The 25,475-nt window shown below is 38.6% G+C and overlaps 1 protein-coding gene across 3 annotated transcripts; it reads left to right on the top strand.

The window, feature by feature from the left end:
• Positions 1–677: 677 nt before the first annotated feature.
• Positions 678–25,369, top strand: ZMAT3 (zinc finger matrin-type 3). 3 transcript variants are annotated; one of them, XM_055308376.1, is made up of 6 exons: positions 678–857; positions 4,278–4,604; positions 18,428–18,547; positions 20,904–21,070; positions 21,192–21,295; positions 24,443–25,369. In XM_055308376.1, exons 2-6 carry the CDS (start codon positions 4,335–4,337, stop codon positions 24,652–24,654), a joined length of 873 nt encoding a protein of 290 aa, XP_055164351.1. In that variant the 5' UTR covers positions 678–857; positions 4,278–4,334; the 3' UTR covers positions 24,655–25,369. The 3 variants fall into 3 exon arrangements, with proteins under 3 accessions (XP_055164351.1, XP_055164353.1, XP_055164352.1); XM_055308378.1 differs by having other exon boundaries at positions 679–857; positions 24,446–25,369; XM_055308377.1 differs by lacking the exon at positions 678–857 and adding an exon at positions 2,313–2,339.
• The last annotated feature ends 106 nt before the right edge of the window (positions 25,370–25,475 follow it).

Below are 25,475 nucleotides of genomic sequence, written 5' to 3'. Positions count from 1 at the left end.
GATCCAGGGTCTAGGAGAAAAGTCTTCTCTATCTGTTGCCCACCGTGGTAGAGGAGTGTGTGTTGTGTGTGTTTGTGCACACACGTGCGCACACGCGCCCTTGTGTGACTGGAGACCACTGAGCCGCCAGCCACAGTGTCCTTCCTCCATTCTGGGGAAAGGTACGGTCTAAGGGTGCTGTTACAGCACTTGAAGGGATCCTGGACCATCCGGCGGGACCTGAGGCGGCAACCAGCGGACGGACGGCGCGGCTGGAGTGAAAAAAAGGTTTGGATCTCAATGACAGCAGAAGAAAGTTGCAAAAGGTCTGCCCAAGCGCCTGCTCCGGATCAACTTTCCGCCGCGGACGTGAGGAGCAGCTCTCGGGGCCCGTGGGCGGGGTGATGCGCCCTGCTCCCGCCTGTGCTTGCTCCCCATCCGCGCCCCAGCGCCTCTGCTCTGGCGTCCGCACCTGGCCGGCGCGCGCCCCGAGGGTCAGGGACCCAGGCCAGAGCCGCCCGCGCGGCCGCCGCCCCTGCTGCTGCTGCTGCTGCTGCCGCCGCGGCCGCCGCCGCCGCCTCCGCCGCCGCGGCCGCCGCCGCGGGCCCGCCCGGCCTGGCACATGCGCAGTGGCGACGCCGGGCCGGCGCCTTCAGTCTCCTCCTCCGCCGCCTCCCGGTTCCGCAGTCACTTCCTGCAGCTGTTTCCCTGTGGGTCCGGCCGGACTGACTTTTGACAGTCAGCCTTCAGCTGCGGCGGGGGCCTGGCGGGGGCCAGCCGGCAAAGTCGCGCGGGGGAAGGCGGCGTGGAGGCGGGCCGAGCCGGGCGCCGCGGGCGGAGCGCGGCGAGCAGGCTCCCGGCGCGTCCCGAGGGTTCCGGTGAGTGCGGGCGATCGCGAGCCGCGGGGCATTCGGGACGCGCCCGGGAGCGCCGGCGCCCAGCGGCTCCCTGCGGCTGCGGGCTTCCCACCTGCCCTCCACGTGACAGCCTTGCGCCGCTTTTATTTATCTGTTTGGTGCTGAGCTTCTCACGTGCACCGCTCGGAGCGCCGGGGCGTGCAGCTCCGGGGCCACGGGGGATTCCATCTTCCGTGATGGCATCCTGACGGGCAGAGGTGCGCGTGTGCGCAGGCACACACCGGGACCGCGGGCCCTCCGTGGGCGATGCCGAAGTGGCCGTAGCGCACCTGCAAGTGTGCAAACGATTCCCTTGGATTAGGAAGCGTCACAGCCGAGACTGGAAAACACTCGCCAATTCACCAAGGCCTCCCCCCCACCCCCCCCCAGATCCCTGCGTTCTTTTGAGTCTTCCCTATATGATTTACCTTGCTCAGCTGGTTATTTTTCTATTTTCCTCTCTCTCCTTCCTCCCCACTGCGTTCCGATGACCTCTGAATGATGCTCCCCGATTCCCCCTCATTTCCAGGATTCCCGATTACCGTACAGACCTCCTTAGTTCGCTGAGGTGCCAATTACCTGTTCCTTTACACCGTTCTCTTTCCTCTGTAGGTTTCTCCAAATGAGAAAGTGATTGTCTTTTCATACAGTCTGTGAAGAGTAGGCCCCAGTCCAATCATGAAAACTATGTGATGATCATCCGTTTTCTTTAAACAAGGGTATATATACCACGAAGCTTTGACTTTATTGTCTCCGCAAACCTCCCTTCCGAACCAGGACATTAACCACCATAAATCCTTATGTCACTCCAAGCACCAAATGAAATGCAATGGTTTTTAAGATCTGAGGAATATATTATTTACATCAGCTGCCGAGTTAGTTTCTTTTAATCTCATGCAGTAGCTGAACAGATCCCAGTGGCATATGCTTTGGGTCTCTCTGTATTCCACCATTCATGCTTTCACTAAAGGTTCGGTTTTATTTCTTTTAGATTTGTGCTAGTTTTTGTTTGCCAGCATGGTAATCCCTGATGTAGTTGTTATGCACAGAGCCTCTTTGGGAGTTATGTTATCGTTTCGATTGTTAAATATTACAAGAAATAACCTTGAAATACCTAGCTATTCTTTAAAAATTTTGAAGATAAAATGTGATAATGGGTATGTCTGTACTTGGCAAGAATTTTTTCTGTAACACAGGGGATTTTATCACTTCCAAAAAGGGGTCTCTTGGACCTCTGTGCTTGGAGACTGGCCTTTATTTTGATGGAAACCTGTAGGCAACACTGGGGGAGATGCGGGCTGGAATTTCCTCAAGTGGGAGTGAGCTTTCATAAAACAAGTCCAGACATGTCTAGGCGATCAGTAGTATTTGATTTTGTTTATATTGTTGATTGCCTTTATCTAGATGTTTCAATACCCTCCTCCATTTTCTCTTCTGAACTGGCAGCTTGTTTGTGGCAGTTTGGTATGTCTCTGTACAGGTGGTATGTGTAGTCTTTTAATATTATGAATTATTATTACTTGTTGAATGAGTGATTTTTGTCTCCTTAGTTTTCCTTTTTAAAATGTCCATGCCTGTCTTTGCTTGATTTAATTGAGAGGAATAATATGATTACAGAGAATCTGACTTTTTAAAGCTTCTAAATTTGTATTGCTTTTCTTTATCTTCCCGGAGCATATGGACAGCATACTTATGCTTAAGTATAAAAAAATATAGTCTTTTAAATATGATGCGTGAGAAGTATTGTTGAATAATATGACTAATTTTTGTACTTTGCCCTTAACTACATTATTTCCCCATTGCACTGATGATATCTTCTGCTGCCCCAGACCCTGAATTTAATATAAAAGTTGTTACTTGCCTGCAATGTCCATGTGTATACTTATTAGATTTGGTAAAAGAGACTTAACTTTTTAAAATTTTAGTTAATTTTAGTAAATGCATTATCATCTGAAAATATACACATTTCTCTTGCAGATGGAAAATTTCAACAGTTTAAAATAGCCATAGTTTATTGACCAAAGAAAGAGGTTTTAATAGTATTGAGAGAGTGGAAGGAATTGTGTATTTTGGAATAAGGATTTTAATTTGGGTTAATTAGAATCATGGGAACTCATAACGTGTACTGTGGTTCATTTTGAGATACTCGGGGTTAGAAAGCACCATCTGGGTGGAAGGCAGGAGAAATCATGTATAAAATCGAAGAGCTATTAGAACATATTGGATGTTTTCTGAGTGAAACAGAAAAATCAGTTATGTAATAAAAAGAGGAAAGGAGATTGCTCTAAGACTGAGGAACTAGAATTAAATGGGGGCTTATGACAATGTGATCCATTACCTCATAGGACATTTGCTTATTGCACTGTTATGCAGGTAATTTATGACTAGAAGGAGAGAAAATATTCTGATTTTATAGGGGACTCATGAAGGCTGTATGAGGTGGGGTCCTAAGCTCAAGGGCCTACAGGGAGCAGGTAAGTAACACAAATACAGACAGCAGGCTAAGCGGGAAGGAAGTGGCCTGGAGAAGGCAGACCTGGCTACTGGGGACAGTGCCTTTCAGCACTAACTAGGTAATTGTCCGTGTAGGGCCATGTGCCCAATGTTGCCAGATCATTCTTTTATCAGGAGAAACCATGAATCTTGATTTTAAAATGTTGATGACTAACTCAATTTAAAAAGTGAAAGCAAAACAAAACACTGTATATTCAAAACAGACACATCTGAGGCTGCATGTGGCCTACACACTGTCTGCAGCCTCTGCTGTGAGGAATCATTGGCTTACCTATTTAAATATTATTGGTTGATGGGAAGGAACTCTTTTATTTATTTTTGTTACACAGTAACTGAGTTATTCCTAGACTTCCTTGATATTTTAGCTAGCGCTAGAAGTGTTTTAAGGGTTCTGAGACATGAAAGTCTATATTTCGCTCTTTTTGATTCATCTGGTTGGAAAGACTAGTTTGGATGGAAAGGAGACATTTGCTAAGCCAGTGGTGTTTTTGTCTATGCATAATTATCATCGAGAGTATTTAAGTGTAAGTGTGCCTGAGGGAAGGGGTCCGGACTAGGTGACCTTTGATGTCCATTTCATCCATATGACTTTTAGATTTAATTAGCCAGGATGCAATGCTATTAATGTTCATAGGCCAGAGGGACCGCAGTTGGAGCTGTGCCAAGCAAAATAAAGTGAAATCTATAAAGCTGTTCTCAGTGGAAGAGCACGGTGTCAGTGTGGATTAACAGATAGGGGACGTCTGCTAGATGAGGCAAAAAGAAATCCCAAAGGTGGTATGGAGAAGTAGAGGAAGGGGTCAGATGGTATGTCATTTACATGTTTGCTGAGTTCACATTTTTAACTGAGTTTTTTTTTTTTTTTTTTTTTTTTTGCTGTTGATTCAGGTTTGAAGATCTGACTTCTCCTCGCCCATTGGATTATGCCCAAGGCTTTCCTACCCAATGATCCTCTTGCAACACGCCGGGCTTCCTCTGCCTAAGCGGCCCTCATCCTCTCCTCCTATGTCAGTGGCCGCCAGGTCTACAGGAACCTTGCAACTTCCTCCACAGAAGCCTTTTGGGCAGGAGGCTTCCTTGCCTCTGGCAGGGGAAGAAGAGTTACCTAAGGGAGGGGAGCAAGACTCTGCCCTGGAGGAGCTATGTAAGCCCCTGTACTGCAAACTCTGCAATGTTACCTTGAACTCCGCGCAGCAAGCCCAAGCTCATTATCAGGTAAGGGGAGAAAAGAAAGTCCGGCCTTTAGTGAGAGAACCTTTTAGGGCTTTGCCCATTTCAGAGTCTTCTCTCTAGATATGACTAGTTGTGCCTGTAATAATCAAAATGGCTTAGTGAACAACTACATTTTTGTTTGTTTGATTAAAAGCATAATGTTCCTACATTAAAAGAAAGCATCACTTTTCTTAGAATGGGATCTCAACCTAATTGTGTGGCTTTTGATAGTTTCCTAGTCATTGTAGGCTAGTGTACATCATCTATGCTTGTGTACAAACCTGTGATTCTAAAGTGAATAGGTATTTGAAACATGATGTACCAAACTCAATTCAGTGTCAAACTGTTTAGGAGACTTAGCCTTTTAAATATTCTCCTCCAGCTAATACAGTTTGCATCGATTCAAGGTAATCTGTCTATGAATGTTATGCTTTTTCTTTTTTTTTTTAAGATTTTATTTATTCACAAGAGGCAAATAAAGAGAGGCAGAGACATAGAGGGAGAAGCAGGCTCCATGCAGGGAGCCCAGTGAGGGACTCGAACCCACAACCCTGGGATCACGACCTTAGCCAAAGGCAGACGTCTGCTCAACCACTGAGCCACTCAGGTGTCCCTGTTTTGCTTTTTATATTTGGCCTCGGACTCTTCTTATATAACCTATCACTGCTAAGGAAAACACAGGTATTTTTCTGTGGTTGGAATAAAATGACATTGGAATATTGAACCTTACCTCATAAGGAAGCATACTCTGAACTGATCATTTCTAAGACTTAAAGCTTTCACCTCCATGTAGAATGTCTAGTGGGAAGGACAGTTTTACAGGGTGTAATTACCTAAGAACAAATAGAAAGCTAACCTTTGGCTAGAGAGAGTACAGTATTTCTTTTTATTTTAGATTGCTATCCATATGCAATTATACAATTTCCTTTTTTAGAGAAAGGAGACCCGAGAAGCAATTGAGGTCAAATGTCACCGAATGAAAGGATGTCTTCTGGGTCAGCCTTGTTTTGACTATTTATTTTCTGCGCAAGTAGCTGCAATAATAAGACATGGCAGAAAGAAGACTTACACAGCTATTTCTTCTATCGTGCCATTCTGTCTCTAACTTAAAGTTTTTATTGACTCTAGGTGTAAATCTTTTTGTTTTGTTTTGATCCTAAAGACTGATGATTGTGTCACTTTGTGATTGTACCTCAGAAATATTTTGATGGTGTATTGTTTTCCCTGGGATTTAGGGGAAGATATAATATATTGCTTCCCTGGAGTTCTCTTTGTTTGGGTTTGTTTTGCCCTCAGGTGTAGGGAGGTGAGTTAATTATATCTCCAATCTTGGCACGTGTCCTCAGCGGTGCATAAAGGCATCTTCTGGTTTTATTTTTACGCACCCCCCCTTCTTCAATCCTACTCTTGTTCCCTCTGTGTACCACTCTCCAAACAACAGTGGTTGGATACAGGGTCTTCCTTTGCCTATCTTACTGTTTGAGGGGTGTTGGTTAGGATAGTGCTTCTCAAACCCAAGACACAGTGCTAGCTTTCCTCTTCATTTATTCCTGTGGATATTCAGTTTTATAGCCTAAGACTCACTTTGAAAAATCATGCTTGAGTTCTAAAGTTTTGATTTTTAGGTATGTAAAGCCCCTGGTAAATCATTAACTTGAGAAAACCCACCTGTGTGTCCTCTAAAGGTAAACCTCTTGGGAAATGTGTAATTTTAATATGTGTGTATGGATTATACCTGTATCTCCTGCCTGTTTGTTTCTCCTAATATCACTTTGTGTCTCTGTAAAAGGCAGTGATGGCTGCTTTTGGTTATGCATAAGAGAGGATTCAGTTTGAGCAGGCTCATTGGATTATAAGGTTTAAATTAGATAAGAAACAATCTGGATTCATATGGATTTTTTTCTTTGATTCTACATTTGTGTGTGTGCACGCGCTCTGAACTTTTTAGTTAATAGGGTTAGTAATTATACTTAATTTCGGCTCTGTCCATAATGTGGTAAATATATCAACTAGAAAATATGGGAATAGGGAAGTGAAATTTGGGTAAGTATCTCAATAATCAAGAATTTTTAAGTGGAAGAGTTGGAGAAGGAGGACAGTCTGTTGTAGTGGATAATTTAAGCAGCCTAGAACTAGGGTAAAGATGAAGAAGCTAGTGGGTATTAAGAAAGTAGAACCTAATGGAAAATTAAAAGTTTGGGTTTTTCTAAGAGTTTATTTTTAAGAGCTTAGGAGCAAAGATTTGAATGAAGAAGGTTTGGGGATTTTTTTGTTTTTGTTTTTCTTTACAGAGAAACAAGTCAAAGCAGTTAGTGTATGAAAGTGTGGAGCAATTTCATTAGGATAGTACAGGAGAAAGTTAACTTTAGAAGTGAAATCTGGATTTCAACAAGAAAGATATGGTCAAGATGAGGGAGTGTGGATCAAAGAGTAGATCAGAATAATAAACAATCAGAGCATGAACATAACTTAGAGGTGGGTGAAACCACCATAGAAGGGAAACATAAAAATGTCAGCCTGAAAGTTGCATCAAACGCCATATACATGGTACATAAGTAGGCAGTTATTTAAAAAGGCTATTGAAGACAAGGGTAGGACCATTGAGTAAGGCTTACCAAGGCCCAGGAATAGGCAGATTGGCAGTGATTATAAGTAGACTACTACAACAAAGTGGTAGATGAGATGATGGAAAGTTTTATTTCTGAAAACCTGCTTTATAATTTTTAATACAGAGTGGTACCAAGACCGCAAATTCACTATTTCAGTTATGTGTGGGATAAAAGGGGTCAGTGGTAGCCTGTTTGTAAGCTAGAAACACATTTGTGTGAAGTGATAAATCACTGTGATTACATTACTCCAAATGGTTGAGTCAGTTGATGCCATTGTTGAAATTGCAAAGTTTCAGATTGCCCAGGGTATTGTAAACAATCTTCAGTCTGGTGTGAACAGTGTTATATTAGAGTCTAACTGTATCATATTCCAGAAATCCAGGACACATAATGGGAGCTGCTCAATCAATACTTCCCTTTAAACTCACTACTTCTTTCCCTGACATCCCGCTAACATTACTAAGTTGGGGCTGCTGTAGCAATGATCCTTGTGTATCTGTGGTTGCCACAGATTTACTTTTATTCCCAGGACTTTTTAACTTAGTCATTCTGCTTCAAAATACCCTGAATTGTTGTTTTATTTTTAGTAAGATTACCTATTTTTACAGTCTCAGAATTATGGCTTTAGTTATATATTAATTTAAAATAAAATCTTTGGAAGAAAAAACATATCTTCATTTTATTAAAATCTATCTGCTGCCTGCAGGTTACGTAGGGCAAGCCTGGCATGGAGTAACACAACACTGTCTTAGCAGCAAACATGCCCAGAGGAAGAACTACTTCAGATGGAAGGTCATTAACCCAAATAAAACAAGCAAAAAACAAAACTGGTTGAATTTTACATGTCCATTTAAAAAATGGTCTGAATTCATCATGCAGAGAATGCAATTGATATTATCCCAAAATTTAGAATACTGATTTTGGCACTCATATTTTAACAGGGGTCACTCAGGTTTGGATGACATTATCACCAACTCTAATCTCAGCTAATTTTTATGTTTTCAGAGTTCTCCCACCTGGTTGTTTTCCAAATGAACTTGCACTGGACTGAGAATAGTCCAAATGCACTTCACAGGGGGACAGAAGTTCTCTATGATGCTGCTGGTAGCTGCACCTTGCCAGCTCTCTCCCTCAATCCCTGTTCCCCCTACCTCGTTTCTTCTTACTTCCCAAGAGTACATATCCCTTCTTCTGACAGGCTGATTCCTCACCCTAACTCTGGATTTCATCACCTGTCATCACTTCTTTACCTCGATCAAATTAAAAAGCTGCTCAGGTTTTTCTATGTAAATAAAAATAGCAACAGCAGCCTTCCCTTTGTTTTAATCCCTCATATTGGCAGCTTTTCTCCTCTCCTTAGGGTTCTGACAAGTATAATTGTCCTCTTCTGATCTCTATTTCCCATTTATTCCCCTGCCCACCACTGCATTCTGGTTTTATTCTACTAATATTTATCCAATATTCTACTAAAATGGCCCTCTCCATGGTCACCTGTGACCTTACAGGCCAAATCTAGCTCTCACTTGACCTTTTGTAGCATTTGCCACAGGTAGCAGCTTCCTCAACACATCGAAAGGAATTGTAGCTCAAAACAATACCTGTAGAACAAAAGGTGTATAATGAAAAGCAGTAATCACCTGTGCTCCCTTCCTCTTCCATCACCATTTCTTCTCCATTCTCCTTTCCACCTCTCGTCTTGTGTTGGCTCTAGTTTTACTTTGACACCATTGAGGTTGATCACATTTCTGTTTATTCCGTAATCAGGTTAAGTTTACCATGCTCTATTTGTAGGTTGATTCCAATTGTTGAAAACCAATACGCAGCTTTTGCCTTACTAGAAGTAGGAGTATATTGTTCACCACAGAGTTGTCTTCTTCTCTGTTTCCAATGTCACAATCCCATGCTACTCAAGAAGGATGGATGGATGGCCCTTTCTTGAATGCCACCAACTGCTCAAAATCATCCCCTTTTCAGTTTGTTTCCTATGTATTGTAACTTAGAAATCACCTTTTGTATTTCCTTGAGTTTCTGACACTTTAAAAAATAGGGAGAAGAATCTTATGCATTTATAAGAAAACAGCCATCAGCTTCTTAATCTTTCTTTTTATTGCTTATGATCCACTTCATACATCTTCGTTAAACCCACTGATGTCCTCTTTTAATTTGAACTAGTTGTTTTATTACTGGATCAGGACTTCATGTGTAGCTTATTGTATATCCTAGGTTTAATTGCTTTTCTTCTGTTCCCTCCTTTTTCTTACATAATGTATATTTATTATCCCTATTTCCCTCTCCAGACTCTCAGTCACACTTGCTGTTGTGTGGAATCCCTCCACCTTCCTGTTTCATTTGCAACTGGTTGCCCTCTAGGTTTGCTGCACAGCTGTCGAATTTGGATTTCTCTTTATTGCTCTCTGGCTTGGGCTACATGGTTTTCTAAACATGCATGCTTGCTTTCTCTTTTTCATTTTATTTTAAGAGAGAGATGTGTTGTAACATACATTTACATTTATTCTTTCTTCAAGTAATGTGTGTGCATGTGTATGTTTTGTTGTGTTTTTTTTTTTTTTTTTTTTTTTGTAATCTGTATTGCTGATGAGAAATCTTACCCTGATTCTTATTCTTTTGTGGGTGACTTACTTTAATTTGGAGCATTGTTTTTCCTTCTGGAAGCTCTTAGGCTCTCCTTTGGATCCTTGATACCTGAAATTTTACAGTGATGGATGTGTTTAGTTGTGCATCTTTTTTCATTTCTTGGTCAGCACTAGTAGTTTCTTCAGTTTGCATATTCCTGTTTCTCTTGGGCTCTGGGAAATTTTCTTTGATACTGTTTCCTTGATGATATTCTTCTCTGGTTTTTTGTTTCAGTCTCTTTTCCTGGTAATTCTATTTGTGCTAGCCTGGACTAGCTGGATTGATTCTTTATATTGCTTCTCTCTTCTCTCTTTTATCATTTCCGTATTTCTGTGAGGTATTCTTGAATTCTAACCCTCTATTGAATTGTTTTCATTTTGACAAGTATGTCCTTAATTTTAAGAGTTTTTTAATTTTTTATCGTTCCTTTTGCTAGCATCTGTTTTATAGGCTATTAATTAAGAACATGAAATCATAGACTTTGAGGTCAGTAGCCTTCAAATTGTAGTCTTACTACTTACTAGATGTGTGACATTGGAAGAATTATTTCCTAACTTCTCTGTGTCTCATGAGGAAGATGATGATGATACTAATGATACCTGCATATTAGTATATATGACATTTAGAACAGTTCCTGGTACCTGAGATGTCCTTAATACTGTTGGGTTTTCCTAGGGTGCAGTGGAGCATGGTGGCATGGTTTCTGGAATGAGAATAGTCCTGGCTCTGCTATTTACCTGTAGGTTTGGGCAAGTTTATTTTATTTTATTAACTTTTAAGTGATTAACATTTAACTTACAAACCAATTCCAAAAGCAGTACAAAGAATTCCTGCATGTACCTCATCCAGATTCCCCAAATGTTAATATTTACATAACTGTCTTACGATTATCAAAATCAGGAAATTAACCCTGATATCAATAAAATTATCTAATCTACAGACTACATTTCACCAATTATCTAATTTCTGGTTCCAGAATCCAATCCAGGATGAAATTTTGCATGTGGTTGGTTGTTTTGCCTCCTTTGATCTGGACAGGTTTCATTTTTCTTTGCTTTTTACAATCTTGTGATTTTTGAAGAATTGTTTTGTAGAATATCCCAATTTGGTTTTGATTGATGTTTTCTCATGATTGAATTCAGGTTATGTTTTGTTGTTGTTTTGTTTTGTTTGTTTGTTTGTTTTGGCAAGAATACCACAGAAGTGATGTATTGTCTTTCCTAGTGCATCATATTAGGAAGGTTGTGAGTATTTTGTATCACTGATACTATTAACTTTGATCACTGGTTAAGATGGTGTCTGCTAGGGTTCTTCTTTATAAAGTTACTGTTTTTCTTCTTGTGTTTAATAAGTTTTATGTGGGGAGATACTTTGAGACTATGTGAATTTTTTTTTTTTTACTATGTGAATATTTTATTTCTCATGGTATTTGAGAATACCAGTAATTTTGGCATCCAATGATGATTCTTCCCTACAGTGGTTATTACTGTGGTGTTTGCCAAATGGTGATTTTTCTGTTTTGATTATTCTTTTTACATTTATTGATTGGAATTCTACTTTAAGGAAGAACTTTCTGTTTTCATTCATTCATTCATCCAGTCACCATAGATTATGTTTTCCTACTTTATTCTGGTATATAATCTATTACAATCATTATTTATCCTGATGTTTATTTTGTTACAGATTTGAACAGTGTGGGCCCCTTCAAATTGGTGCTTGTGTCCTTTTAACATATCCCTGTAATTTTTGTTATATTTCCTTAATTGTTAAAAACAAAAGATTCAAGGATTTTCTTGTATTTTCCCCATGCTAGCCATTTCTTCAAGGAGCCAGGTTTCTTTTATTGGAAAATGGTATTTAGAGACTAAAATCTGAGTGCAGGGCATGCTTTTCACTCCTGGGATGTTACTGTTTTTAGATCCTCTCAGTGACAGAACTAATAATATTTATCTACGTATATACACATTTATATTTATGTGAACATATGTTGAAAGCTGAGTTCTGACTGATACTTCCAATTTCAATAAAACATGACAATGTTCATTCTAACCTTCTATCTTTTATTCATGTTTCACTCCTTTCTTTGATAGTGAAAAATGTAGGCTTTTATTAACCACATTAACCACAGAACACACACACACACACACACACACACACACTTTTTCTTTCTCTCTCAGTATATATAGTTTGGGGATTGGTAAGCTATATACCTATGAAAAACAAACCTATTAAGCAGGGGATAGCATTTGTGTATTGTTCTTTTTGTCTTTAGCATGATATATAGTCAAATACTATTTTACAGTTATTTATGTTACAAAGATGCTGCCTGCTAAGGTTCTTATTTTGTAAAGTTCCTATTTTTCTTTTTGTGTTTAATAAGTATTATGGGGGAGATACTTTAAGACCAAGTGAATAGTTTTTTTTCTCCCCTCCCCATTTAGTATGGTTTTGTGATTAAATTTTTTATATAGTTATTTGTTTGTTTATATTTATATTTCATTTTGGGTCCTTCCCAATCCTTGCAGACTTTGATTCTTTTTCTAAGTTTGTGAAGTGCTAATATAGTTCTAAAAGTCAGAACAATACAAAAATGTATACATAGAAAAGTGTCACACCCTGCAATCCCTTGTAGTTCATTCTCTTTCCTCCATTTATACATTTTTATTTTATTTTTATTTTCTGAGAGAGAGCAAGAGAGCAAGTGTGTGAGTGGGGCAGGGAGGAGCATAGGGGAAGGGAGTGAGAGAATCTTAAGGATGCTCCATGCTCAGCACAGAGCCCAATGCTAGGATCCATCTCATGACCTGAGCTGAAATCAGGTGTCAAACACTTAACTGACTGAGCCACCCAGGTGCCCTTTTATACATTTTTAAATGATTTTACTACCCTGTTCAGTTATTTAATGTGTTGCTATCTGGGTTTGACAGTTTTTAATGTATCTCAGCTAAATTGCCTATTGCAGAATCAATGAACTTATTCTATCTTCTTCCTTTTTCTATTTTTTCCTGCATTATTTCCGTTTTGTCATAATGTGTAATATTTGAACATTAATCTTTCACCCTCATTTCCACCGTTAATTTAGTCTTTGATTTACAGTTATATCTATGAAAATACTCACCATTAGCCCTTTTGCAGAAGTTTTCCCAATCATTTCTTGGTTGAATGAAGCTCCAAAAGATTCCTTAAGTGGAACTTACCAAGTATTGAATTCCTAGGGTTGTGTATATTAAAATGCTTTTCTACAGTCTTGACCCTGAATATAGAGATGGTTGGCTATGCATAAAATCCTTAGTTCACACTTTCATTAAGTTAAAAAAAATGATTCTCAACTACTGCTTTGTTTTACATATTATGGAGGTCATTCTAATTCTTATGCATTTGTAAGTTATTTGATCTTTTTGCCCTAGAGAGCCTATAGTCTCATACCTTTTAAAAGATATACTTCAGATCTGATTGCTCTAATTTTCCTGGATACCTGGTATGCCTTTTCAATATGTAGATTCAGGTCTTCACTTACTTTTTGACATTTTTCTTGGGTTATAGTTCCAAATATTAGTTCTATTTGAACTAATTTGTTTTGTTTTTTGTCTTCAGGGACTCCAATTTTATATAAGGTATTCCTTCTTTACCTGTCTCCCATTTCCATTGCTTCCTCTTTAGCCCTTTAAAATTTTTCTTTATATAGTCTTTTCTTTATTTTTAAAATAAATTTATTTTTTATTGGTGTTCAACTTTCCAACATATAGAATAACACCCAGTGCTCAACCCACAAGTGCCCCCCTCAGTGCCCGTTACCGAGTCACCCCCTACCCCCCACCCACCACCCATTCCACCACCCCTAGTTCGTTTCCCAGAGTTAGGAGTCTCTCATGTTCTGTCTCCCTTTCTGATATTTCCCACTCATTTTTTCTCCTTTCCCCTTTATTCCCTGTCACTATGTTTTATATTCCCCAAACGAATGAGACCATATAATGTTTGTCCTTCTCCAATTGACTTATTTCACTCAGCATAATACCCTCCACTTCCATCCACGTCGAAGCAAATGGTGGGTATTTGTCGTTTCTAATGGCTCAGTAATATTCCATTGTATACATAGACCACATCTTCTTTATCCATTCATCTTTCGATGGACACTGAGGCTCTTCCACAGTTTGGCTATTTTGGACATTGCTGCTATAAATATTGGGGTGCAGGTGTCCCGGCATTTCACTGCATCTGTATCTTTGGGGTAAATCCCCAGCAGTGCAATTGCTGGGTCGTAGGGCAGATCTATTTTTAACTCTTTGAGGAACGTCCACACAGTTTTCCAGAGTGGCTGCATCAGTTCACATTCCCACCAACATTGCAGGAGGGTTCCCCTTTCTCCACATCCTCTCCAACATTTGTGGTTTCCTGCCTTGTTAATTTTCCCCATTCTCACTGGTGTGAGGTGGTATCTCATTATGGTTTTGATTTGTATTTCCCTGATGGCCAGTGATGTGAAACATTTTCTCATGTGCTTGTTGGCCATGTCTATGTCTTCCTTATATTGTCTTATTTTCTTGATTGCCTTTCTTTCTTTCTTTCTTTCTTTCTTCTTCTTTCTTTCTTTCTTTCTTTCTTTTTCTTCTTTCTTCAGTGCCTCTTACTACATTTTTATTTGTGTGTACTCTCCTTTGGCATATATTTACTTCTCATTTTTGATACAATTCTTTTTTTCTTTCCTGAGTTTAATTACCCTACTTTAAATTTCTTATTATTTTGGCTATTTTTCTTTGTAATGTTGGATTCCTGGTTGAAGGTGATTTTTCATATTTCCAAATTCTTGTTTGAATATATTTAATTCAATTTGGAGTTTGTATTAATGGTTTTCTTCAATTTCATGTGTTTTTTGGGGGATGGTGTTCATTTGCTGAGATGTGTTGATTTTTTTGGTAATAACTTTCTATAGAATTGATTTGTTTTCATCTTTCCATTATGTGGATTTTTGGGTGGTTAATCAATAGCAATCTCTTTTATAACTGTAGCAAAGTTCACTTCTTCATTTTTTTTTTTTTTTGGTGGTTTGTATGCCCTCCAGTTTTTTGCTCTTTTTTGTCTTATAGAATGCTAGTTTTGTTTTTTTACCCCCTCACCTCTCAGTTGCCAAAAGGTGCCAGATCTCTCTTTCTTTTTGTCTCTTTCTCTTCCAGAAGCCACTTTTACATTTGTGATCAATTGTACATTTAAGCCCCTGTGCAGCAGTCAGTGCTCTGTTCCACCAGATCATGTTTTAGGATTCACAAACTTAGGGTGGGTTTATTTTTCCTGGTTGTGGCTTCAAAGCATTTTTAGGCCTGCTGTTAGCTCCCTCTTCTCTTTCCTGCAGTTTTTGTCAGACTGCTCTTGCTTCCTGTGAATGCTTGTGGCAGGAGCATGAGCCATGGCTTATTGGGATTTGGTGTTTTTCCCTTTTTTTAACTTTTAGTTATTTTGAAGTCTGGGCATTCTATAACTCTACTTATGTGGAGGGCATGGCTTCTGTGCATTTTATTCCATTACTTCTTTTGCACTTTTGCTACATACATGTTTTCTTATTTAATATGTAGTGGTTTTCATGTTTTTAACTCCCGTATTAAAAATTATTCTTACATAACTTATTTTGCAACTTGTTCTTTTCATTCAGCATTTTGTTACAAGAATCATTCATGGTGCCATGCATGGTCCTAGAATGTTTATTTTTTACCACTGCATAGTGCTCCATTGTATGAATAGGCTATACTTTATGCATTATCCTATACATGGACACTTAAATTATTTTTAAAAAAGATTTATTTATTTTAGAGAGAGAGTGTGTGCGAGCAGGGGAAGGGGCAAAGGGAAACAGTGAGTGAGAGAGAAGCACTCCCCACTGAGCATGGAGCCTGATCAGGAGCCTGATCCCTTGAACCTGAGATCATGACCTGAGCTAACATCAAGAGTCAGATGCTTAACCAACTGAGTCACTCAGGTACCCTGACACCTCAATTATTTTTACTTTTCAGTGTGTCCCTCCTAGGAACATTCTTATAGATATCTCCTTAAATGTGTGTTTCTGTTTGGTGATACCTAGAAGTATAGTTCCTAGGTCATAATGTATCTAGCTAGACTCTTCTTTTGAACTCCTTATTCTAGGCTTCCGTAATGCCCCACTTGTCTGTTTTTTTTTTTTTTTTTGATAGGCCATTCTCATTTTTCTGGATCCTCATTTTCTGTATTATATTGTCCTAGGGCTGTGTCCTTGGCTGTCTTCTATCTACCTAGCTCTAGCTTTGATCTACTCTGATTTATCCCCCCATGCTAATCCCCAGTTGATCTTTATCAAACCCAATCCAGTCATGTAACTACTTTGCTTAAAGTCCTTCAGAGGCTCCTTTCTGCCTCTAAAGTCCAAGATCTGTTTCATCATCAAGCTTCCTATGTATCTCAACTCCTACTCTTCCCCAAAGGATCCAGAAAACTATCCCTCCTTGTGGCTCCTCAACACAGTTTGCTGGGCTTTTGATTATAGTATTTTTCTCTGTTCACAATTTTCTTTCCCTTTGCTCTTTACCTGCCTGGTAAACTTTTGCTCATTTTAAAAAGATGACTTGATTTTCCCCTTTTCAGGGAAGTTTTTTCTGATACATTTAGACAGAAGTATGAAATTCCTTCTTTCTGTTCTCCTGGAAGTTTATTCATTATCCCCATTATGGTACTTGGTTCATTTACCCAAAAAATCTGATTGCCCATGCTATGCTAGTAAGTGTTGTAGACATTGGGGATAGAAGAGTAAACAAGACAGATCCTTATTTTAAAGAAGTTTACATTCCAGAGACTGTAAGAGAAAAAAAAACAAGTAAACAATATCATGTTAGATCATTCTAAGTGGCACTAAGATAAACTAGACTTACAGTGTGATGGAGAATGTGTTGTGCAGAGTAGGGGAGAATGGCAAGACTCTTGAGATTCAGTAAGATGCCATTTGATTAAGAACTGAAAGGTAAGAAGGAGGCAGCCATGCAAAGATCTGAGAGAAGAACAGTCTAGGCAAAAAGGAAGACCTGGAGCTAGAATGAGTTTTCTCATAGTTCTAGAGGCCTAAAGTCTAAGATCAGAGTAATAGCATGATGGGTTCTGGTGAGGTCCTCTTCCATGTTATAGATAGCCAACTTCTCCTTGGATCCTCACATGGCAGAATGAGGAAGAGGAGCTCTTGGGCTTCTTTTTATAAGGGCACTGGTTACCCACATGACCTAATCACCTCCCAGAGGCCCTGCCTCCCGATACCATCACATTGGGATTAGATGTCCACACATGAATTTTGGTGGGACACAATGATTCATTCTATAACAGAGATAGATAATTTGGGAGCTACTAACTTGTCAAATATATTTTAAATTATATTTTACCAGACATGGTAAAATAACATAGACGGAGAAGAGGGCCAAGGGTGGAGTTTTGGATGTTGCAGTGTTTAGAGAATGAGAATTGGGGGAACAAGAAGGCATCCTAGGAGACAACAGAAGGGAGTATCAATGGTGTCATGCCTAGAGTTAGAATATAGTGAAGCCACAGATGTGAGGCTGGAGGTCAGCAGGACCATGGCAAGAGCACCTTTAGGGCATTCCAGTGGTCAGAAGGTAGAACTACTCCCCTTACTCTAATTAACAGCTTACATATCTTTCTTCTCTTCTTGGCATGTGCTAGTCCTTTTTATTTCTGGGGTTTAGCATATCATAGATGGTACTGAATGTTTGCCTATAGGTTTAAAGTTTATAGTGCAGTCTGAAGAATGACATATTGTTTCACCCTCATTTAGAATGCTTTCAGACCACTCACCCTTCCCACAAGTTTGTCATTTCAAGGAGTATAATCATGTGAATAACTACTTAAACAAAACATCCTGAGAAAGGCAAATACATTTTAATAGAGGTTCACAGTGCCTCCTGAGGCCATCCTGAAGTAGTCAAAGGGTCTTGCTTTGGTATTCAGGGGGCCTGCATCAAACTCTGGCTCCGCTACTTAGCCCAGTTAAAGGAACGTGCCAGAGCAAGTCCTCCACAGTTTCTGGATTGCAGTTCCTCAGCTATCATATGTGGATAATATTAACAAATTCCTCTTACAGAAATTTTTGTGAGCAGCAAATGAGCTAATGCACACGAGAGTCCTTTGCAAGTAAAAAGATACTCTGTAAGTGCTATTTTTGTAAAAATAATTGGATTATCCATTTCATTACTGACTTATAAAATAGATTAGATCACAGTGTAATAAGATTCGTATTTAGGCAGTAGCATATGAATGGCAACAAGTTGGGGGAGGAAATAGGTCACTGGAAAGTGCGATACTTTTCTAGAAATATATAAGAAATTAATTTCTTTTGGCTTTGTTCCCTTGTCTTTCCCACATAAATCATTCTGTTAGAACCAAGGAGTAGACTCTTACCTTAAGATCTAGTGGGCTGTTTGCCCCAGTGTTGCATATATCTGAAAGAACAAAATGCTTGGGGTTTCCTCCCCCCACCTTTTTTTCTTTTTTTAGTGAATACATTAACTTGAGTTGACAGATTTTTTTTCATGGTGATTAGTCATTTTATTTTACTTCTAGGGTAAAAATCATGGTAAGAAACTCCGAAATTACTATGCAGCCAACAGTTGTCCTCCTCCTGCCAGAATGAGCAATGTGGTAGAACCTGTGGCTCCTCCAGCTGTTCCTGTTGCTCCGCAGGTGAGGCACATGTGTCGGGGTGGGAGGTGTCCTCTGCACACAGGGTCACGGGTGAAATTTGTCATCCATGAGCCTGTCAAGATGCAGTTGGGCAAATACTCCTGAAAGGTTCTTCTTGGCACTTCTGATGCCTCGAACTGTGGTGCTGGATGTAAAGCATGCCAACATCCATGACCTTGAGATTTCTCATTGGCTTTGGTTGTGATGCATGAAATAAAGAAAGAAAAATTGTCACTTGTACCTTTCTCTATGCATTTCTCAGAATTCTGGGTCAAAGGACCCTGAATGTCTAGTCTGTGCCCTGAATGAAAAGAGAGATTTTTCAGTATTTATTATCTTTATAGTAGTTAATCCCATTTACTTTATATTTTGCCTTCCAGCAAGGTCAGTTTTTTGAGATTGCCCCTCTCTTACCTCTGTGGAGTTTGCCTGTGTAAACTTTTCCTGAACTTTAGTATACTGACACATACTTGAGATCCAAGTTCCTCTCACTGTTTGGTAGATAAAGCAGGTGTTTTAGGCAAGATAGTGCTGTACTTTAATAGCCTCTGAAATATGGATTGCATTCCTTAATCTGTCTTTGTCCATAGAACAATATGTGGTCATAAATAATAATAACTCTAATTGAGTACTTACTATGCCAGACACTCTAAGCACTTTTCATGCATTACTTCATTCAGGGCTGGGACTAAGGTGAGGTGAGGATGCACTTGACTGAGGCACAAAATTTAAGAGGGAGCCAAAACACTGAGTAATAGAGATAAATATTTTAATGTAATATTTTAAAAATCCAAATTAATGTGAAAAAAATCAGTGGTAAACAAAGTGTCAAAAACTTAAAGACAGGTAAGTATTATTGATTTGCCTCAGGCTGCAGTATAGCTTGTCATGGCACTGTTACTGATCCTGTCTTTATTTAACATTTTGCTATTTTGTTTACAGTGATTTTTTATATTCGGTTTGATTTGTATAAATGTTCCATTAAAATATTATTTATCTTGATTGCTGAGTTTTTTGACGCACCTTTAAATTTCTTGCCCTTGGCAAATGTTTGCCTTGCCTCATTCTAGTCCTGGGTCCTGAACTTCATTTAATGTTTCCAATAAATTAGAGGTATTGACCTTCTTACTGGGAGTGTAATTCATGGGCCGGCAGCATTTGTCTCACTTGGAAGTTTATTAGAAGCTCAGATAAACTAAGTAACTTGTCCATGGTGTTATGCATCTTGTGAAGTGGTGGAACAAGAATTTCTTTCAACCTTGGACCTCTACTCCTAGCTGCCATGGTATAATTTTACTTTTCTGAATGTCAGTTTTCCAGTATTTAAAACATGAATGTCAATACCATCTGTTCCTCCAACCTCATGAATTTGTGGGGTAAATGAGAAAGGATAAAAACAGAATCAGAGAATAGGAAAATACACAGATTTTCAGGCTGAGCAGTTTTCAGGACCCTGATTCCTGAAGGCTGCTCTGGACAGGACAGCCACTCCCCACTTGGGATTGTTTTCAGCTGGCTTCCCCTCCCTGAGCAAACAGCCATAACCTTCTTTCATAGCACAGCCCTTTGTGATTTTTGGAGACTGCTTTTCTGTCCCCCTAGAAAAATCTGCCTATCCAGGTGAAAACAGTGCTGTTTCTTCAACTGGCCTTGATAGGATATGCTTCCAGACTCTTTATTAAGTATTTTATTCACCTCTAGCTAAAATCTAGTATGTCTATTTTTGTTAACCCAACAGTATTTGAGTATATACTCTCTTCCAGGCACTGTGGTAGGTTTCTCTGAACTTGTTTCTTAGCCTGAATACTGTTGCCTGAATCTGCTAGTTATTTTTCTAGATATATTATATCTGTAGCTAATTTGTAGACTTTTTGGGGAACAGAGGCTCATTTGATAAATATATGTCTGCATATCTTTTCTGCATTTGGTAGCAAGCCCTATAAACAGTAAATATTTATTGATGGATTCTGGAAGGACTTTACCTTTCTGGTCATGTGATTTTCGGCTTTCCCTTTACCTCCCTGTATCTTCTATGCATTTTTTAAAAAATGTCTCCATGGAGATAGAAACAAGCCAAACAAGCCATTGGAGATACCAAATAACTGGTTTGGTACATAGGTGATCGTAATACAAAACTGCGATGGGGGCTCCTAGCCTTTTTTCCTTTTTCTCTTTGTTGTTGTTTTTCTGGAATGAAGTACATCTTTTCCATATAAAGTTGAGTGCTTGCGGTCTTATCATAACTTTTGCTTATTTTTCAACTGTTAGAAGAAACTGTGAAGGGGAAGAGGGAATAAGCTCCACCTTTTTTTTTTTTTTTTTTTTTTAACTTTGTCTCTTGTGTCTTTGATGTCAGATGGGTTCCTTTAAGCCAGGAGGCAGAGTGATCCTGGCCACAGAGAATGATTACTGTAAGCTCTGTGACGCCTCCTTTAGTTCTCCGGCTGTGGCTCAGGCTCACTATCAAGGGAAGAATCATGCCAAGAGGCTGCGGCTGGCGGAAGCTCAGAGTAACTCATTCTCGTAGGTATTGCCATTTTCTCTCAGGCCAAAGTGTTGTGTAAGACTGACTATCTTTAGAGAAAAAGAGTTGAAAGAAATCCTTGTTTAGAAGTCTCACACTTTTAAAATTTCTTTTCTCCAGGGAAGCCTCAGAGGCTGGTCAGCGGCGGACCCGGAAAGAAGGGAATGAGTATAAGATGATGCCTAATAGGAGGAATAATATGTATACAGTACAGAATAATTCAGGTATCTTGTGGATTTTCCATGTACCTTGGCTACATTCTGCAAGTGGTCTTCTTTATTTTTATTTCCTTTAATGGTAACAGCCCTGAGAATTTGAGGTTAGTTCATCAGTCTGATCAATTTGTCTAGTGGCTTTTCAAGCTGGTGTTTATTTCAGGTCTTAGTTATTTATTTATTTTTGGTTTAGTATATTGTTTATTTTTATTTTAAATTAGAGTTTATGTTTTAAGGTCTCTGCTTACAGTTTCTGGTGTTTGCCAGCCGAGAAATGTAAAATGCATTATAAAAATGGGTTATTTGGTTTAAAGTTGTACCATGTTAAATCTTCAATTGTTGGGGAAAATAAAAAAGATTAAGCAGTAGCTTTTAACTGGGGTAGTGAATCAGAATCACTGGGGGAGTTTTTATAAAATACACATGCCTGACCCTGACCCGTGGCTTAAAGGTTTTCAGTCAGTAAATTTGGAGTGGGATCCAGACATACATGAAAATGCTTCCTCAGTGATTCTGATATACACCTTTAGTTGAGAAGTACTGCTTTAGAGGAGTGTTTTCTGTATTTTCTGACTCTCTGAATAGTCCTTCATCCTCCCCCTATCACAGCCTCCAATGCACACATATACCAGCAGAGGTAATTCATGTGAATTGTAAGTCAAATGAAAAACAAAAAAAGTTGGGACACCCAGTGGCTCAGTGGTTGAGCATCTGCCTTTGGCTCAGGGCTTGATCCTGGAGTCCTGGGATTGAGTTCCACTTTGAGCTCCCTGCCAGGGGCCTGCTTCTCCCTCTGCCTGTGTCTGTGCCTCTCTCTCTGTGTTTCATGAATAAATAAAAAAACAAAAACAAAATAAAACCAAAAAAAGTTAATTGGACAGGCAAGAGAAACATAGAAAAAAGGGACATATATAGAAAACATAATGTGATATGATTAATAAAAGTTGGACAATAGGGATGCCTGGGTGGCTCAGTGGTTGAGTGTCTGTCTTTGACTCAGGTTATGATCCTGGGGTGCTGGGATCGAGTCCCTATTATTAGGCTCCCTGCAGGGAGCCTCCTTCTCTGTCTGCCTATATCTCTGCCTTTCTCTCTGTGTCTCTCAAGAATAAATAAATAAAACCTTAAAAAAAAGAGTTGAAACATGTATCAGTGATTATAGTAAGCGTGAATTTACTGAGGTCCCAGATAAGACAAAGATTATAAGATTTGATTAAAAAATTCAGCTGAGATGTATTGAGCACTGGGTGTTACAGATATCTGATGAATCACTGAACTCTATCTCTGAAACTAATAATGCTCCATATGTTAATTAATTGAATTTAAATTTTAAAAATGAAAAAAAATTCAGCTGAAATGAAGGAAGCTGAGATAGCCGTATTAGATAAAATAAACTTTAGGACAGAGGGCAATTTAGACTACATTTTCTAGCCAGAATACAATTAAATGAAAGGTCAATAACAAAAAAGATATTTTTTAAAAACCCTACAAAATTTCCATTTGTTTGGAAATTTTAAAACACTTGTAAGTAACTCCTGGATCAAAGAAGAAATCATGCTAAAAATTAAAATTCCTAAAATCAAGCAGTAATAAGAATATATTAAACTTTGTAGGATACAGTGAAAATAATATTTTGAGAAAAGTCTTATTTAGTATAATAGAAAAGCAGAAAATTAATAAGCAATGGTCCAACGTAAGAATTCTATTATATAACTGCATATTTACCCAAAGAAAACAAAAATACTGTTTTGAAAAGATACATGCACTCCTGTGTTTATTGCAGTGTTATTTACAATAGCCAAGATATGGAAGCACCCAAGTATCCATTGATAAATGAATGGATAAAGGTGTGGTGCGTGCGTGTGCGCGCACACACACACACACGCACACATGCACACTATGGAATATTACTTCAGTCATGAAAATGAATGAGATCTTCCTATTTGCAACAACATGGATAGACCTAGAGGGTATTATGCTAAGTAAATACAGAAAACAAGTGGTTGTTAGGGAAGAGGGGGTGGCTTGGGCAAAGTGGTCAAGGCGAGTGGGAGATACAGGCTTCTAGTTATGGAGCAAAGAAATCAGGGTATAAAAGATAGAGCATAGTGAATATAGTCAGTGGTATTGTAATACTGTTGTATGGTGACAGATGGGCTACATTTGTGATGAGCACAGCATAATGTATAGAGTTGTGCGGTCACTGTTGTACACTTGAAACTAATGTAACATTGTGTGTCAGCTATACTTCAATAGAAACAAAACTCATTAAACCTAAAAACCTAATTTGGTTTACCTATAAAAATGCCACAATGAGTATTTTGAAGGCTTAAGGAGAATTTATTCAAGTAATTATAGATTAGCTTTTTTTTTTAATGCACCAGTGCAGTAAATTCAATTTAACAAAGTTAAAAAAAGAAGTCACTTATGTAAAAAAAAAATTGCTAATTCTACCAACATTTTTGTATATGTCATTCTCATCTCTCTGTATATTAGAATATAGAAATAGATTCTAATATAGAAATATAGACAATAGAAATATTATATTTTGTGATATTCTTATTTTACTTAATAGCATATTATAACCACATTTTCATGTAATCAAAGAAAATCAGAGTTTTCATTACTTATAGTGACTGCATGGTTTTCCATTCCATTCATTACCATAATTTTTCAAATCATGTATTTGATCTCTCCTTTTCTCACATCCTCTCATAAAAACTTGTATGCACACTGATGAAATAATATCCTTGTTGATAAGTCTCCATGGAAGAATTCTGTTTTCTTAGGATAGTTCTTACAAGTAGAATTTTTGGGTTAAAGAGTTAGCATAATTATAAAACTTTTCATATAATGTCTGGAAGTTAAACAATTAAAAAAATTTTATTTACTTTTAAGAGACACTGTCATTTAGAGCTTGGGTTTTGCTCTACAGTAACCTTTCTGACAATAGTTGGAGTAATCATTTTAGCTTTTTAGATTGAATCTGTATAAAATTGTAGTTTAAAAATATTAATTTTGCTTTCATTTAAAGCTGAGAATCAATGAATTCTATAATTTGATGTTAGCATGACAAATCACAGTGATAATCAGACTATTGTCATTTATTTAGTGAATATTTGGAAGGGAATACATTATTTTTATCTCTTGCTCTAGCAGGTCCTTACTTCAATCCCCGCTCTCGGCAGAGAATTCCACGAGATCTGGCCATGTGTGTTACTCCAAGTGGCCAGTTTTACTGCTCCATGTGTAATGTTGGGGCCGGTGAAGAGATGGAGTTCCGACAGCATTTAGAGAGCAAGCAACATAAAAGCAAGGTGTCTGAACAGCGGTACAGAAATGAGATGGAGAATCTGGGATATGTATAGTGGTATTTGTATTCAGATAGAGCAGCTTTTCCTGCCTGTTGTTTGCCTTCTGTCAACAAGCCCTGCTTTTGTGGTCCTTTTGATATGAGTACATTCCTCTGCTTAATGTCAATACTTGTAACCTGCAGTGGTACCATGAGATGTCAAAACTGGGGAAGGAAAAGAATGTGCTTCTTAGGTCATGATGCGTTTTCAGGTCAGTTGTGTTGAGCTACTTAGAGTATGTGACCTACCTACCCCATGAGAAATAACTTTGTATCTTGACCAAGATCTGGTCAACTAGTAGCTTGATACTTAGAGCTTTAACTATTTAAAAAATTTCACCTTCTTTTGCAATTTTAATTTTATGTACTGTTAAGAATTTTATTGAGTTCTTACTTCAGATAACGGTAAAAACAGGTAAGCAGAGATTTTGGTTTCCCAAGGTTTGGCTTCCCAAGAAACCACCTCAACGCAATGCCTTGCCAGTAGGATATACTAATATAAAACTATTCGGGTCTTTCCCAGGACATGTTTTCCCCTTGTCTTCCCATTACTGATTGAAATGCAGATTTTCTTGGATTCATACATTTCCAGTGTGCTTATAGACTTCCAAACAGTGAAATTTCATTTCCAGTTGTGGATTTTACATGTTTCAATGCCACCTTCTTCCTTCCTCCCCTTACCCCAGTTGAATTAGCTTGTTTAATAAGCTCATTTTCATGTCCCAACTATGTTATGGCTTCAAGCCTCCTTTCCATATTAGCTTGTTTAATAAGCTCATTTCATGTCCCAACTATGTTATGGGCTTTCCAAGCCCCCCTTTCCAATATTCAATGAGT

The sequence above is a fragment of the Nyctereutes procyonoides genome, unplaced genomic scaffold (assembly GCF_905146905.1).
Source record: "Nyctereutes procyonoides isolate TBG_1078 unplaced genomic scaffold, NYPRO_anot_genome, whole genome shotgun sequence".
Taxonomy (NCBI): domain Eukaryota; kingdom Metazoa; phylum Chordata; class Mammalia; order Carnivora; family Canidae; genus Nyctereutes; species Nyctereutes procyonoides.
This window is presented reverse-complemented; position numbering and strand designations above follow the sequence as displayed.